General features: G+C 38.8%; 1 protein-coding gene, 1 non-coding gene and 1 pseudogene across 5 annotated transcripts in view; 2 read left to right on the top strand and 1 right to left on the bottom strand.

The window, feature by feature from the left end:
* Positions 1–16959, top strand: part of Ccar1 (cell division cycle and apoptosis regulator 1) — a 48490-nt gene that overhangs the window by 14687 nt on the left and 16844 nt on the right. For all 4 annotated transcript variants that reach the window (XM_029542196.1, XM_029542198.1, XM_029542197.1 and 1 more), the window contains exons 7-16: positions 370–484; positions 592–784; positions 5201–5330; positions 5965–6126; positions 9639–9864; positions 10604–10717; positions 11206–11372; positions 12101–12311; positions 13114–13197; positions 14373–14558. In XM_029542196.1, coding sequence (XP_029398056.1) covers positions 370–484; positions 592–784; positions 5201–5330; positions 5965–6126; positions 9639–9864; positions 10604–10717; positions 11206–11372; positions 12101–12311; positions 13114–13197; positions 14373–14558 — 1588 coding nt within the window. The remainder of the gene's footprint in view (positions 1–369; positions 485–591; positions 785–5200; positions 5331–5964; positions 6127–9638; positions 9865–10603; positions 10718–11205; positions 11373–12100; positions 12312–13113; positions 13198–14372; positions 14559–16959) is intronic.
* LOC115064751 lies at positions 11009–11073 on the top strand. The gene has a single exon (XR_003844575.1). It is a non-coding gene; the product is annotated as a small nucleolar RNA SNORD98 (small nucleolar RNA).
* Positions 15538–15872, bottom strand: LOC110326194 (annotated as a pseudogene).

The raw sequence follows: 16959 nt of genomic DNA, 5'->3' as shown, positions 1-16959 counted from the left end.
GAAACCCTGTCTCGAAAAACAAAAAAACAAAACAAAAAAAACCCCAAACCAAACAAAAATCTTTTAAAAGATAAGCAAACCTGAATACACCATCCAGGCTCCATTTTAGTTATGTCAATATACTTTACAAATCACTGTAGCTTTTGAAAGACAGAGTTGGTCAGATGTCTGTGAGGCCAGCCTGATGTACACAGTGAGTTCCAGGCATGCCAAGGCTCCATGAAGAGACCCTGTTTCCAAAAGAAAAGAAGCAAAACAAAGAAACTAGTGTATACATTTTTTTCGTGTGTGGGAAGATCTCTTTAATTATATATAAATCAATTTGAAAGAATCTCTTTTATGCCTGTATTTACTTCTTTTTCTTTTCAGTGCTGTTAAAGGGAAAACCCCCCAAGTTGGTGATAGAGTATTAGTTGAAGCAACTTATAACCCTAATATGCCTTTTAAATGGAATGCACAAAGAATTCAAACACTACCAAATCAGGTACATAATTAATTAGTTTGATTCTATAGACACTTGATACTTGGCTTTTCAGTTTTACAATGTAATGTCTTTTTATTTATTTGTTGTTTGTGTTGTTTTGTTTTTAGAATCAGTCCCAAACCCAACCTTTACTGAAGACTCCTACTGCTGTTATTCAGCCGATTGTACCACAGACAACATTTGGTGTTCAGGCACAGCCCCAACCCCAGTCATTATTGCAGGCCCAGATCTCAGCTGCTTCTATTACACCATTATTGCAGACGCAGCCACAGCCCTTATTGCAGCAGCCACAGCAGAAAGGTATTAAGTGTAATGTATCTTCGCTTCTTGTTTCCACGAAATGTGTAGATGTTTAAACTGCTATTATAGTAAGAACATGTCTGTTACAAAGGTATCATGAACTTCAGGAAAACGTGAAAGGAAGCTTAAATATCATGAACAGAACATTTTCTACTTCTGAGTTTTGTCTTCTGTGATGATAAAACACCATCTAAAACCAGCTTAAGGAGGAAAGGATACTTGGCTGTCAGGGCAGGATCTGAAGCAGGACTTGGAGCAGACTGTAGAGGAATGCTGACTTGCTCTCCACACTTGCTCACTGTTTTGTTACACCACCCAGCACTGCCTACCCAGTGCTGGAACCACCCACAGAGGGCTTCACCACCACATCAGTCACTAGTCAAGGAAGTGCCTCAGCCTTGCCTTCAGGACAGCCTGCTGGAGATGGTTCCTTTTTTTTTTTTTTTTTTTTTTGAGACAGGGTTTCTCTGTGTAGCCCTGGCTGACCTGGAACTCACTTTGTAGACCAGGCTGGCCTCGAACTCAAAAATCCACCTGCCTCTGCCTCCCAAGTGCTGGGATTAAAGGCATGCACCACCACTGCCTGACTAGAGACACTGCAGTCCCCTCTTCCAAGATGATAATTTCCTTTTACTTTCTTTTTTTTTTTTTTTAAAGATTTATTTATTTATTATATGTAAGTACACTGTAGTTGTTTTCAGACACACCAGAAGAGGGCATAGATCTCATTACGGATGGTTGTGAGCCACCATGTGGTTGCTGGGATTTGAACTCAGGACCTTTGGAAGAGCAGTCAGTCCTCTTAACTGCTGAGCCATCTCTCCAGCCCCCCCAAGATGATAATTGACAATAAAGCTAACCCGTGTAACTTGGAATGGTTTTCTTTTTGTTTTCTAATGTTTGGAGTATATACACAGAACATGGACATCATCACTGCCTCAACATAAGTGTCATACATTATTCTCATACTCTTCCAGCTGCCCTCTTTGGGGTCTCCCCTAACCACTAGATGATTCTTTGTCTTTCAGTCCAGCTTTCTGATGTCCTACTGCATGGATTTCATTGTCTGATCTTCACTAGAGTTCCCTTTTTCTCCTCTCAGTCTTGTATACTTTTGTTATATACAATAGAAACATGCACACACATACACACATTTAAATTGAGCTTCTGCATAAGAGAAAAACCATACAGTATCTGTTGTTTTGAATCTTTGGACATTTTCCATGGCATATGCTTTTTGATATATCAGTTATTTATTGCACATACCATGATTTCATTTTTCCTTTTTGGTTGTGTAAAATTATATTACAGATACATTTATCTATACACACACATACATGCTACGTACATTTTTATGTTTGTTGGTGAGCAATATGTTCTATATCTTGAAAATAGTGTAACTATAAACATGGGTGTGTACATAGAGTGGTATAAGTGGGTCGTATGAAAGTTCATTAGATTTATTTTTTTATTTTATGTCTTTGCAACATGTGCATATCCAGTGCCCTTGGAGGCCATAGGAAGGTATTGGATCTCCTAGAACTGGAGTTACAGCTGTGAGCTGCCTTACAGGTGCTAGGAATTGAAATTGAGTCCTGAAAGCCGTGGTGCTCTGAACTGCTACTCCATCTCCCCAGCTCCCTGGTTATTACTTATTTTAGTTAATTAAGTTTTTAAAAAGGCACAAGTGCTATGTATGTATGTATGTATGTATGTATGTATGTATGTATGTATGTATGTATGTATGTCTGCATGCCAGAAGAGAGCATCGGGCCACCATGTGGTTGCTGAGAATTGAACTCAAGACCTCTGGAGGTGCAGCCAGAGCTCTCCACCATGAGCTGTCTTGCGGGCTCCCTCTGTACTGTTTGTACTGAGTGTAGACATGCTTTCCAATACTGCACATGTGGAGGTCAGAGGATAACTTTGCAGAAGAGTTTTTATTTTTCTCGTACCTTTTTAAGGTTCTAGTAGCTTGTGTGTCTAGTGGGCCACCCATGAGTCATGTCACTTGCACTATGATGCCCTATGGTTTTTATTGTTGTTTACCCTTTGTTATTTAAGATGGGTTTCATGTCACCCAGGCTGGTCTTGAATTTACTCTGTAGCCAAGCATAATTTTGATTTCTAGACCCTTCTGCCTCTACTTCTCCAATGGCTGGGATTATAGGCATGTGGTGCCACACCGGATTTTCTAAATTTATATTTATTTATTTTGGATTTCTTAATTACCTCTTTTGGAATGTATTCTTTTAGAATGTTGTTTTGTTTTGTTTTGATTCTTCGTTATTTTTACTTTGTTCCTTTGTCTTAGAAATTGAGGGATAAGTCTAAATGCTTTGGCTAGCATTGGTTATGGCTAGTGCTTTGTCATTAATGCTGAGTTATGTTAGATGCTTTCCGTTCTCCAGTGTTACTGATGCTGGATTTGACTATTATCAGTAGCCATAGATTTCTCTGTAAATCAATAATACCCCCAATGGTATTTTAATATTCTGTGCCTATCTTATTCCATAGTACTCATTGATTTAGTGTGTATACATCCGTTGTAGGCCTTAAATTTGAGCCCATAGTTTGCTTAAGATAAAAATAGAATTTTCATTTTTTTCTTTTTTTTTTTTCGTTTTTCGAGACAGGGTTTCTCTGTATAGCCCTGGCTGTCCTGGAACTCACTCTGTAGACCAGGCTGGCCTCAAACTCAGAAATCTGCGTGCCTCTGCCTTCCGAGTGTTGGATTAAAGGCGTACCATGCCTGGCTTTACAATTTACATTTTAAAAATGCTCGCTCTCTCTCTCTCTCTCTCTCTCTCTCCCTCCTCTTTGTCACACACACACACCCCTCTATCTCTGAGTATCTGTGACTTGGTCATTTGCAAAACATGCTTTGCAAACTTCCTTAGGTGATTTTATTCTGTTAAAAAATTATGTACATATTCTCTGTCAACAACACCTGTTGTTATTTTTTAGGGTATAGACTTTTTTTTTTTACGAATTCTAGAATAGAGACTTTCTGTGTTAGTCTTCTCTGGTGTTGGCAGTGAGGTTCTTTTTCCTTCTTCCTGTCCTTTTTCCTTATCATGGTGGCCACTTAAGTTTTAAGGTGTTAATCATTTTATACTCAATTGATTTTTGCAATTGCTGCTGCGGAGTTTAGTGGGGTAGGGGATAGTGTAGAGAATGGTAGTCCTGGGCACCAAAATGAGGACCATATGGATACTAGACAAGCACTCTACCACTGAGCTATATGCTCAGCCCTTTGTGTACTTCTTCCTTAAACAAGCTGCCCCAAGAGAGTGATGAAGTTAAGACTTCCTGGGGTACCACTGATATTAAAAAGAGAATAGCAGCTGGGTGTTTGTGCACATACCTGATCCCAGCACTTAGGAAGCAGAGCCTGGCAGATCTCCATGACATTGAGGCCGTCCAGGCATGCATAGTAAGATCTCATGTATAAACAAACAAAAACAAAACAGGGCTAGAGGAAGGTGATTCAGCAGTTAAAAGCAGTTGTTCTTGCAGAGGACCTGGTCTTGGTTCCTAGCATTATATGCTGGTTCCATAGGGATCCAGTGTACCTTCTCTGGCCTCCATGGGCCCCTGTACACACACACACACACACACACACACACAAGTTGTAATGACACAAGACCAGCAAGCCATTTAAAAAAAATCTGCTTTTGGTCTTCCTCCTCTTTCTACTGATTGATTACAGTTATTTATTTATTCTCTGTATAGCCCTGGCTGTCCTGGAACTCACTTTGTAGACCAGGCTGGCCTCGAACTCAGAAATTCGCCTGCCTCTGCCTCCCGAGTGCTAGGATTAAAGGCATGCGCCACCATGCCCGGCTGATTACAGGTATTATTGATGGTTCTAGACTTAGCAGCCAAAAGCAATTTTGTTTTTAAAAGAATTTCATTAGAATTCTACTGTTAATTTGTTGTTGTCGTTGTTTTTTGTTCTTTTCCTTGAGACAGAATCTCAAATTGGAGCCTTGACTGTCTTGTAGCTTATTATATAGATCAGACTGGATTTGAATTTACAGAGATCTACCTATTTCTGTCTCTCTGAGATTAAAGGCATGTGCTGTTAAACTGGCAGAGAACAACTTTGATACACAATTTTTAAATACAGATTGATCTCTATTTTGCTTCCATTGTACCATAGAGGCTCACTTTTATTGTCCTGTGGAAAAATAGATATACTATTTTAAAATAGAAATTTTAGTTTTTATTATCAGGAAGAAATCTCCAAACAATACTTATATTTTAAAAAAATAACTGTATTTTGTTAACTTGGAAAAAAGAAAACTTAGGTGAATCCTACTTGCTTGTTCTTATTTATGTTAATTAGTTATGCAATGTTTTTTGAGCTTAGTTTAACAGATTTTCTTGGTTTTTCTTTTGCGGTTTTTGAAGCTGGTTTATTGCAGACTCCTGTCCGAATAGTGTCACAGCCACAACCTGCACGGAGATTAGATCCACCATCTCGGTTTTCAGGAAGAAATGACAGAGGGGATCAAGTACCTAATAGGAAAGATGACCGAAGGTATGTTTGAAGGTTAACGTGGTGGGATGGAAAAACACCTTAGAGGTAAGAGCACCTTCGTGGACCCAGGTTTACTTCCCAGCACCCAGTGGTAGCAGATAACCATCTGTAACACTGGTTCTGAGGCTTCTGATGCTCTCCTCTGCCTGTCTTAGGCATGGGTGAGGTGCACAGACACACATACAGGCAAAACACTCAGATACATATAATAAAAAGTAAATTAGAAGTTGTTCTCATCCAGCCTGTTGTGTGTGTGTAAACAAAGACTCTCAAAAATAAACAAAGGAAAGAAAAAGTTAAAAGAACTAACTACATAGGCTTGGACCTCCTTGTATCTGTACAAGATGGACTTGCCTGTCTGTCTGTCCCGTGTGCTGTGAGTAAAAGAATACATCACTATGCCTGGCAAAATACCAGTAAATATTAACAATTTTTTTACTCATTTATTTAATTTGTGTTTGTATCCATGCCATGGTGTATATGTGAAGGCCAGAGGCAGACTTGGAGGAGTCTGTTCTCTCCTACCATGTGTGTTCTGGGAATGAAGCTCAGGTTGTCACCCTTGGTAGCAGTGCCTGCACCTATGGAGCTATTCTGATATCCCCAGAGTAATTTTAGAAATCCTTGCTTTAAGTCGTGAAAGGGACAGAGAAAGACGCAGATCTAGAGAAAGATCACCTCAGAGGAAACGTTCCCGGGAGAGGTCACCCCGAAGAGAGAGAGAGCGATCCCCGCGGAGAGTCCGTCGTGTCATTCCACGGTACACAGTGCAGTTTTCAAAGTTTTCTTTAGATTGGTAAGTTTTTCTTTCTATGTTTTGTGTCTTTTAGATTTCATTATTAGTGCTAGAGTTTTGTATAGTTTTGTATAGAATATAAGTGCAATTGTTTTTTTTCCATGTAAAGTTACTTAGTGACACTTTGAGCTATTTATGTGAGGGCAGAAATGCTGTTTGAATTTGGAATTTTGTTCCTTATATAAGGAGAATTATTTTTGATTACACATTTAGGTTAGCAGCTACTTAGAAGAAGATCCTATTGGTTTGGGATATAGCCCTGGACAAGAGTGCTTGCTTGACTACTAGGGAAGTTGTAGGTTCAGTCCCAGTACCAAAACCAACCAACCAATAAGCAAATAAGCAAACTCCTAGAGAACTTTCCTTTGTATTGAAAATTTTCCTTAGAGTCATTTAGAATCAGGATTTACTGATAACGTTAAATTTACTAATTGTATATTGAAGCACTAATACTTTTGTTTTAAGGTTAACTGACAGGATAGTGAGATATAGAAACATTGACATCTATATACTTACATGATTTACATGTTTGTGGATTAACTCTTAGAATCTGGGTCTGAAGCGGATTAATAAATGTCTTAGCTTCATATAAAACCTCACACTAATTTACAGAATTACTATGAAGTTGAGTTAAATGTCTACAGCACTTAACCTATTGTATAACAGTTACAGATCCTCTTTAATTCTTGGTGGTGGTGAGCAGTGTGGCACACTGATTGTAGATTAACAGGTAGAAAAAAGAAATGACCGGGCGTGGTGGCGCACGCCTTTGATCCCAGCACTCGGGAGGCAGAGGTAGGCGGATTTCTGAGTTCGAGGCCAGCTTGGTCTACAAAGTGAGTTCCAGAACAGCCAGGGCTACACAGAGAAACCCTGTCTCGAAAAACCAAAAAAAAAAAGAGAGAGAGAGAAAAAAGAAATGAGACAATTGTGGTGGAACACGCCTTTAATAACAGAACTTGGCAGGCAGAGATGGGTATCTCTGTGAGTCGGAGACCAGGTGGCCCTGCATATCAAGTTGTAGAACAATCAGCACTACATAGAGAGAGACCCTGTGTTAAAAATCTAAATGAGGGCTAGAGAGATGGCTCAGCATTTAAGAACACTGACTGTTCTTCTGAAGGTCCTGAGTTCAAATCCCAGCAACCACATGGTGACTCACAACCATCCATAAGAAAAATCTGATGCCCTCTACTGGAGTGTCTGAAGACAGCTACAGTGTAAAACATATAATAAATAAATAAATAAATCTTTTTTAAAAAAAGAAAGAAACTAGTATTTGCCACTTAACAGAAAACTTTATCTTGTGATGTTATATAGTTTTGGTCAATCAGCAAGTACTCTTAGGTTATATTAGTTGGGTGTTTTTGTTTATTAACGGGATAACTGAATAGCTTTGTTAAATTAGAAAAAAAGCCTGTAACATTAGGTTAAAAAATATATTTCAAGGGCTGGTGAGATGGCTCAGTGGGTAAGAGCACCCGACTGCTCTTCCGAAGGTCCAGAGTTCAAATCCCAACAACCACCCGTAACAAGATCTGATGCCCTCTTCTGGAGTGTCTGAAGACAGCTACAGTGTACTTACATATAATAAATAAATAAAATCTTTAAAATATATAAATATATATATATATTTCAAAAATTGAGACATATACAAAAAATAATTTCTGTATAGCTGCCTGTATAAAAACACATTATAAATAAACAATAGTAAACTCACACAGGATACATTTTCTAAGCCATATAAAATGTATATATTAGTGTATTTTATCTTTATGTTTATGTTTAAGTATATAGTTGGAATATTTCAGAGAAACCTGAAGGGAACCAAAAACACTTCCCCAACCTTCTAAATATTGCTACAAGTTGGACTTTTCAAATTTTATTTTATTATCCTTATATAAATTTCCAGAGGGCTGGAGAGATGGCTCATTGGTTAAGAGCACTGGCTATTCTTCCAGAGAGACTGGATTCAGTTCCCAGGACCCATGTTGAATTTCTCATATCCTGTTTCAGGAACCCTGTCTCCTTTTCTGTCCTGTGTGTGCATGGTGCACATAGATAGACAAGACTTACAGATGTCAAAAACAAAAATCTTTAATATAGTTTCCATATTTCTGTTATTCTCACAGTAGAGTTTTACTGCCAGTGGTATTAGATCTGTGGCAGTAAATGGTTGGTGTTACATACCTGCTGTTCCTGTTTTGGTAGGAAAGTGATGGTGGTCTCTCTCTTTTTGGTTTTTCAATACGAGGTTTCTCTGTGTAGCCTTAGCGGTCCTGGAACTTGCTCTGTAGACCAGGCTGGCCTCAAACTCAGATCTGCCTGTCTCAGCCTCCTGGGTGCTGGGATGAAAACTGTGCCACCACCACCACCACCACCACAGGGTTTTAATTATTTTTCTATTGCAAGGAAGAGACATCACCTCCAAGGCAACTTATAAAGAATGTATTTAATTTGGGGCTTATAATTTCAGAGGATACTATGGTATCCTGTCTGATCATCAAGGCGGCCAGCATGCAGGCATTGCTCTGTAGAAGTGGCTTATCTACAAGCACAAAGCAGGGATAGTTAATTGGAAATATCATCTGCCTTTGGAACCTCAAAGCCCACCCCCCAGTGACACACCTCCGCCAACAGGAGCACACCTGCTAATCCTTTGCAAACAGTCCCACTAGCTGCAGTCCAAACATTCAAGTCTAGGTGCCAATAGGAGCTATTCTAGTTCAAACCATTACAACCACTCCCTTCCGGCAGCTGATACCCTCCCTGACCTTCTCCTTGGGTACTGTGAGTTCATCCTGGAGCACAACATAGAAAGACACATGTTTTTAAAAAGTTATTGTTAGATATAAACAGCAAGAAACATGTCCGTATTTGCAAAGTAATCTAGTATAGATATAAATCTTCATATTGAAGTGTTGAAGTTAAAGATAATCTAGAGCTAATTTGAATTTTTGCTTTCACCTGAATTTGCCTTGAACTCAAAGACTTCTTCCTGCCTCTATCTCTGGAGTGCTTGGATTTACATGCCATCACATCTCTCTCTCAGGAATTTTTAAATTTAAGTATGTTGAATCTAGGCTCTTACCATATAGTAAAATTGTGTTTTCCTATGTAGCATAAATGTGAGAGAGGCACTCAGATACTTAGTGCCTGTCATCACTTAGTGCCTGTCATCACTTCTTTTTATACAGGGTTTTTTTATAAACTGTAATTTTTTTTTTTTTTTTAAGTATACATACTTCCAGCCCTGGGAGAAAAAATTTTATTCAGGTGTTCTCTCAAGTTGGGTTTGTAGTTAATTTCAAAGGGTCTTCTCTAAGGAGTTAGAAGCTATACACAAAAAGATAGACAAGTAAAAATGACATTTAGATATCATTTATTCAGCAGTGCAAACTTGAATCTGTTCATTTTTACTGTCGAGTTGTATATAGCTTTCGAAGTGTGTGAGTACATGCATAACCTTTTGTCTGAAGGCTATTTATTCAGTATCTGTGTCTACTTTTCAGTCCCAGTTGTGACATGATGGAACTAAGGCGCCGTTATCAGAACTTATATATTCCTAGTGACTTTTTTGATGCTCAGTTTACATGGGTGGATGCTTTCCCTTTGTCAAGACCATTTCAACTGGGAAATTACTGCAATTTTTATGTGATGCACCGAGAAGTAGAGTCCTTAGAAAAAAATATGGCTGTTCTTGATCCACCTGATGCTGACCACCTGTACAGTGCAAAGGTGTGTATTCCATTGTGACCCACATTTTAAATATCATAGCATTTAGAGCTATCCTTTAGAAATGGTTGCTAGATAAAAGACTCAAATTGCCTGATTTTGTCTTAGCTATTTAACAGTTTTATTTTAATCCCTGTCTTAATTCTTAAGCTATAAACAATGGCTATTTTTGTCATTTAAACTTCTAAATATTGGGGCTGGTGAGATGGCTCAGCGGGTAAGAGCACCCAACTGCTCTTCCAAAGGAACAGAGTTCAAATCCCAGCAACCGCATGGTGGCTCACAACCATCCTTAACAAGATCTGTCGCCCTCTTCTGGAGTGTCTGAAGACAGCTACAGTGTACTTACATATAATAAATAAATAAATCTTTAAAAAAAAAAAAAAAGAGCATAAATGTGCTTGAGCTAAAAAATTAAAAAAAAAAAACCTCTAAATATTAACAAGTTAATGTTGTGGGTCATACGACTTCCTATAGACGTGGATAAAACTTAACACTGGTCAATGTGTAAACACTCCTCCTAGGTAGCTTTCGGCATTCTGCTTAGTGAGTTTGCTTCTGGTTTAAAAGATTGATCTGAAAATTGCTTCTGGCAATTGGCTAATGAGGCATCTAATACTGTTTATTTTTCTGTAGCATTTTACATTCCATTTTTTAGGAAAAAATATGTAATGTTAGTAGTACTCATTTTTTTTACATTACTTTAGACTTTTGACAGGATTGAATTATTTGACTATAATAGGTAATGCTGATGGCTAGCCCTAGTATGGAAGACTTGTATCATAAGTCATGTGCTCTTGCTGAAGACCCACAAGACCTTCGTGATGGTTTTCAGCATCCTGCTAGACTTGTTAAGGTAAAACGAAATGTTTATTTTGATTTCAGTTATATGTTTACTTATCATTGTTCTTAATGTGTTTACACAATACAACAAGAGTTGCATAATATGTCTACTTTTATTTAACTAAAGATGCTTTTTCTGTTATAGAATGTGGCTGTATTATATTCATGTGTTTCTCGTTGAGCTATGAATTTGATCATGTATACTTACAGCCTAGTAAAATCTCTTGGATGCTTTTGAAGTTTGTATTTACTCATAGCTTGTTTCTTTAAAAGAACTCTTAGCTGATGAAGTATTTTAGAGGATGAGTTATGATGTGTAAATCCTATTCCATTGCTGAAATGCAGTGTGGAACATGATGAACTGAACTCTTCCTTGACTGACAGATACCAGAGGTAGTAAAAGTGGTGTTGGGAAGGTTTGTACCTTCCTGATTTTCTAAGTATCTATTATAATTTGATGGGCTGTGTTATATATGCAAATGATTCTTTGTTTTGAATTAGTTTCTAGTGGGAATGAAAGGCAAGGATGAAGCCATGGCCATTGGAGGCCACTGGTCTCCTTCGCTGGATGGACCAAACCCAGAAAAAGATCCCTTTGTGTTGATTAAGACTGCCATTCGTTGTTGTAAGGCTCTGACAGGCATTGATCTAAGTGTATGCACACAGTGGTAAGTACCAATTCATTTCTCGATTAGGAATGGTCTTCTAATAGTTGATGTAGCTGTTCTTGTCCATCAACCTTTCCCCTTTCCTTACTTTATCAACACTGCTCATGAAGGAAATCTCAAAGGAAAAATCCCCATTTGTAGCAAAAGTTCTTTTGGTGCCAAAATGTTTGGGGGAAGGGGCTTTAAGAACTAATCAAAATACACTGAAAATTTATGTTTCATTATGCTGAACTTTGGAAATTGGATGTATGTTGAAAATACTTTTCATTTCATGTGTAGCTGGAGAAGATCGTCCAGAGAGAACTTCATTTCATTATAATTCCTGTGTTATAAAGTGATGTAGTTGCTGATTATTTTTGTTCAGCCATATTTTCTCTTGAGGCTTATTTGTCCTGTGTATTTTAGTGTTTTTCTTACCATTTAATTGAGAATATTCTTTTTTTAGCACATGAAATCTGAACAGCTTTCCAGCTTCTTCAGGTATTCCATAAAATATGGGTAGCTCTGTAAACAAATCAGAAAATTCTTTGTGGAAATGTATTCTTTTAACCAATAAATATTATCCAAATGTACCAAAAGAGGAACTATGGCTTCTATAATTTTTTTTTCTTTAGACCAACTTCAAGTTCTTGCAGCAAAATTTCTTTACTTGATGTGCTACAAGTGAACTAGGGTCTTTAAATGCATTGTAGAATTTGTTTTCCAACGTGCTTCTTCCCTTGCGACAGGTACCGTTTTGCAGAGATTCGCTACCATCGCCCTGAGGAGACCCACAAGGGGCGTACAGTTCCAGCTCATGTGGAGACAGTGGTTTTATTTTTCCCGGATGTTTGGCATTGCCTTCCCACCCGCTCAGAGTGGGAAACCCTCTCCCGAGGATACAAGCAGCAGCTGGTCGAGAAGCTTCAGGGTGAACGCAAGAAGGCTGATGGAGAACAGGCACTGAACGCTAATCCCTTTTTCTATTTCCGCTTCTCACAGGCACAGGAACACAGGCACAAATGCACACCACATACTACATAACAGACACACATGGAGGAACATAACTGGTAACAGCGACTGGTAATCCAGCTTTCAGCAGTATAGTTGTATTTTCTTTACTCATAAAAATCTGTCTATTATGCTGACGTAAATTTAAGAGTGCTGAGACCTCAGAAGTTGTGCTTACAGTGCACAGAAGTTTGTTTTATCATAGGTCTATTTGCTGGAACCTGGCACCAGTTGTTGAGCAAGATTCAGTATTAAGCCATTTTCAACATTTTGCCATTTTCTCAAATTATAAAAATTTTCTCTTTTACGGTCATCAGTTCTAGTCATGGATATTTGAAATTGGACAACCACAAGTCTGAGAGCTTTGAAATTTCAGGCTATGTGGCAACGTCTTGGGTACACTTCAAAGGTCTGCCTAAATCAGTCTTTGGGTGGTTTGAAAATTGGGGCAAGATCACACACTGTGTGGTTAGTGGAGACCGGCAGTGTCTGTGTATCCCGATATCCTTTGTGTTGTAATTTATCACCCTTTTGTGTTTCACAGATCTGGCTTTGATTGGCTGATGTCTTTGTGATCAGTTAAAAGTGGTAGAATGTATGTATGTGGAACTTGCCTAAATAATAACTTTAGGAGAAGACAATCTGAAACATTGTGACCTTGCACAGATCAGCAACAGACTTTTAAAAAATAAATTACTTATGTATTTTTAGGTTTCAGAATAGTAATGTTGTTCTCAACTTTGTATGTTAGGATGAAGAGGAGAAGGATGATGGTGAAGTTAAAGAGATCGCCACTCCTACCCATTGGTCTAAACTTGATCCAAAGGCAATGAAGGTAACTGAAAATGTAAACATATATATTGTGTATATACACACAAAGTAACTATAAGTAAAAATTTTAAATTTCTGAACAGAAATTAGTAAGCTTTTTGAGACTGGGAATAATTACTTGAAGTGGGAGATGTAATGTGATGGCTTATATAGGTATGATGGTTTCTATCCATCGGGTCAGGATTTAGGGGTCAACAGCAGGAGGATTGCCGTGCATTTCAGGCGAGTGAGTTTTAGGCTAGCCTAGCCTTTAGAGTGAGACCTTGTCTGTAAAATGACTGTAGTGTAGGGCATGGTGCCACATACCTTTAATCCTAGCATTTGAGAGACGAAGCAGGCCTCAGATCTCTGTAGATTTTCAGGTCTACAGAGCTAGTTTTAAGACAGACTGGTGGAGGGGGGGTCTACACAGAAAAAAACCTTGTCTCAAAAATCAAACCAACAAAGGAATAAATATAAAATGAAAAGGGTTTTGGGTAAAGTGAAGCTTGCTGGTTGTCTTCAACTCTGATGTCTTGTGTTTGTACATGAATAAATTAAAGTGACTATGTAGGTCAGGTGCAGTGTCTTAGTGCCTCCAGGACAACTATGTTGATAGTGCTGTTTTCTGGTTGGGAAGTAACTAGAACTACAGAATTTCTATGGCTAAATAGCCTAAATTTAAGGAGAATGGAAGAGACATGGGGAAAAGGTAGGCATTAGTGGTACACCTTTCATCCCAGCACTTAGGATGCAGAGGCAGGCAGATCTCTGAATTCTAGGCCAGCCTGGTGAACAGAGCTAGTTCCAGAACAGCCAGCACTACACAGAAGAAATCCTGTCTTCAAACAAACAAACATAAGGTAAATCTCATCTATTTTATGTGTTTTGTCTTTTGTTTTGTTTTGGTTTTTTTTGGTTTTTTTCCAGACAGGATTTTTCTGTATAGCCCTGGCTGTCCTGGAACTCACTCTGTAGACCAGGCTGGCCTCAAACTCAGAAATCTGCCTGCCTCTGCCTCCCAAGTGCTGGGATTANGGCTGTCCTGGAACTCACTTTGTAGACCAGGCTGGCCTTGAACTCAGAAATCCACCTGCCTCTGCCTCCTGAGTGCTGGGATTAAAGGCGTGCACCACCAGCTGTATATATTTTTTAATATCCTACTTTTTTCCTCTGTGTTTTTATGCTCCATATATTTAGGTAAACGATCTCCGAAAAGAATTAGAAAGTCGAGCTCTCAGTTCCAAAGGACTAAAATCACAGTTAATAGCTCGCCTGACAAAGCAGCTTAAAATAGAAGAACAAAAAGAAGAGCAGAAGGAATTAGAGAAGTCTGAAAAGGAAGAGGAAGATGAGGATGATAAGAAGTCTGAGGATGATAAAGAGGTATGTAGTCCATTTGCATACTAGAATGTTAGCAATGTTGTTTTAGAGGAAGCTCTTTGAAGATGTAACTCAAACTATGTGTGTATAGTTTTTAAATTTTTAAAAAAGATTTATTTTTGTACTTAGTATATATAAGTACACTGATGTCTTCAGACACACCAGAAGAGGGCATCAGATCTCATTACAGATGGTTGTGAACCACCATGTGGTTGCTGGGAATCTAACTCAAGACCTCTGGAAGAGCAGCCAGTGCTCCTAACCTCTGGCCATCTCTCTAGCCCCTTGAGTTATATATACATTTTTTAAATTAATTTATTTTTTTTCGAGACAGGGTTTCTCTATATAACCCTAGCTGTCCAGGAACTCACTTTTTAGACCAGGCTGACCTTGAACTCAGAAATTCACCTGCCTCTGCCTCCCAAGTGCTGGGATTAAAGGAGTGTGCCACCACCGCCCGGCTATGTTTTGTATTTTTAGGACAGGGTTTCTCTGTAGTAGTCCTTGCTGTTCTGATACTTGCTTTGTAGACTAGGCCGACCTCAAACTCACAGAGATCCATCTGCCTCTGCCTCCCAAATGCTGGGATTAAAGGTGTAGGCCACTACACCCAGTGGTAAATCTGATTTTTATAATAAATTTTAAAGTAAAATGTAGGCAAGCATACTACTAAACTGGGAAAGAAAGACCTTGATTCAGGTAGCTGGGAGAGAGTCTGTGCAGTAGGCCTGGGCTAGTGCTTGTCTGTGTGAGGGCTGTAGTTTTGAGAACTCTGGCCTAGCTGTGTAAATCTGTTTAGCCTTAAAGTCCACTTGCTCTGAACTTGGAGATCCGCCTGCCTCTGCCTTCCCAGTGCTGGGATCAGAAGCATGGCCACCACACCCAGCCCAGTATTATTATTATTATTATTATTATTATTATTATTATTATTATTATTATTATTATTAAAAACAAATCTTTTGTTTATTTACTCTCCATTAGTTTAAATCCGGGATGGATACAGCATCACACGGGTTCTGTGTCCATTGGCCTTTGCAGGAAGGTTGCTTCGGAATTTGGCGAGAACCACACCACTGTTTCTGTGGGCCCGAATTACCTTTTCCCCATATCACCCTGGTTTTGTTTGGTTTGCCTCTAGGAGTCACTATATTGTTTTTTTGCTTTATACACATAAGCACATCTCTTGCCTAAACAAAACTCCGTTTCATCTCGGGCATGAACACCTTCAATTTTAAGAATTGCCGTGTGCTCTCTTTGGTTTCGGAGACCTTGCTTGTAGACAGCAAAAATGGCCTTGCACCACAGCCTTCCAGACATACTTGCTTTTAGAAGTCCTGTTCCCAGCAGGCCTCCGCAGGTGCCAAGATGTCGGAAAGAGTCCCAGTGCAATTATTTTTTTTTTTAATATTTATTTGTTTTAAGATTTATTTATATGTAAGTACACTGTAGCTGTCTTCAGACACTCCAGAAGAAGATGTCCGATTTTATTACAGATGGTTGTGAGTCACCATGTGGTTGTTGGGATTTGAACTCAGTGCCTTCAGAAGAGCAGTCAGTGCTCTTAACCTTTGAGACATCTTTCCAGTCCCCAGTGTAATATATTTTGAACATCACATTCTAGTTAGTATAGATTCTATGTTTTGTTAAAATATTTATTCTTTATTAAACATTAAGTTATTTAACTTTTTTGGTGGGTGATCGTAGCACCTGGCAAAATACATATATAAAAAATTACGTATTTCTTCCCTTTCCTTTAAGACAAATTCTTACGCTATTACTTTTTAAACTGGGATTCTTGCTATCTTATCTGGCTTAAATGTTCTTAAGCATTTTAAAACTTGTTTAGGGACCTCAAGAGATGGCTAGGTATGTAAGAGTTCCTGGCATTCACATGGGGAAGCTCACAGCTACTTGTAACTTTAATTCCACGTAGACCTGATACCTCTGGCCTTAATGGGCCAATGCACTTGTGTACAGACATATACACATATTCAGAAATAAAAATAAAACGTGTTTTACAGCCAAGTTTGCTGATTTGTTCTTGGGAGGTGAAAACAGAAAGATCTGGAGTTCAAGATCTGGCCCTGCTACATAAGCAAGTTTGACCAACCTAGTCCATAGACTGTTTTAGTAAAGAGGGAGAGTCAGGGAGATCTCTCAATGGGCAAAGCTGCTGCTGTTCACGTGTAGCCACATTGTGGGTGCTGGGAATTGAACTCAGGACCTCTGGAAGAGCAGTCAGTGCTCCTAACCACTGAGCTAACTCTCCAGCCCTGAATTTGCAACTTTTGAGAAACAGATAAATGTGTGTGTGTGTGTGTGTGTGTGTGTTTTGGGTTTTTGGGTTTTTTGGTGGTTTTTTGAGACAGGGTTTCTCTGTATACCCCTGGCTGTCCTGGAACTC

This window comes from Mus pahari, chromosome 9 (genome assembly GCF_900095145.1).
Source record: "Mus pahari chromosome 9, PAHARI_EIJ_v1.1, whole genome shotgun sequence".
NCBI classification, from domain to species: Eukaryota; Metazoa; Chordata; class Mammalia; order Rodentia; family Muridae; genus Mus; species Mus pahari.
This window is presented reverse-complemented; position numbering and strand designations above follow the sequence as displayed.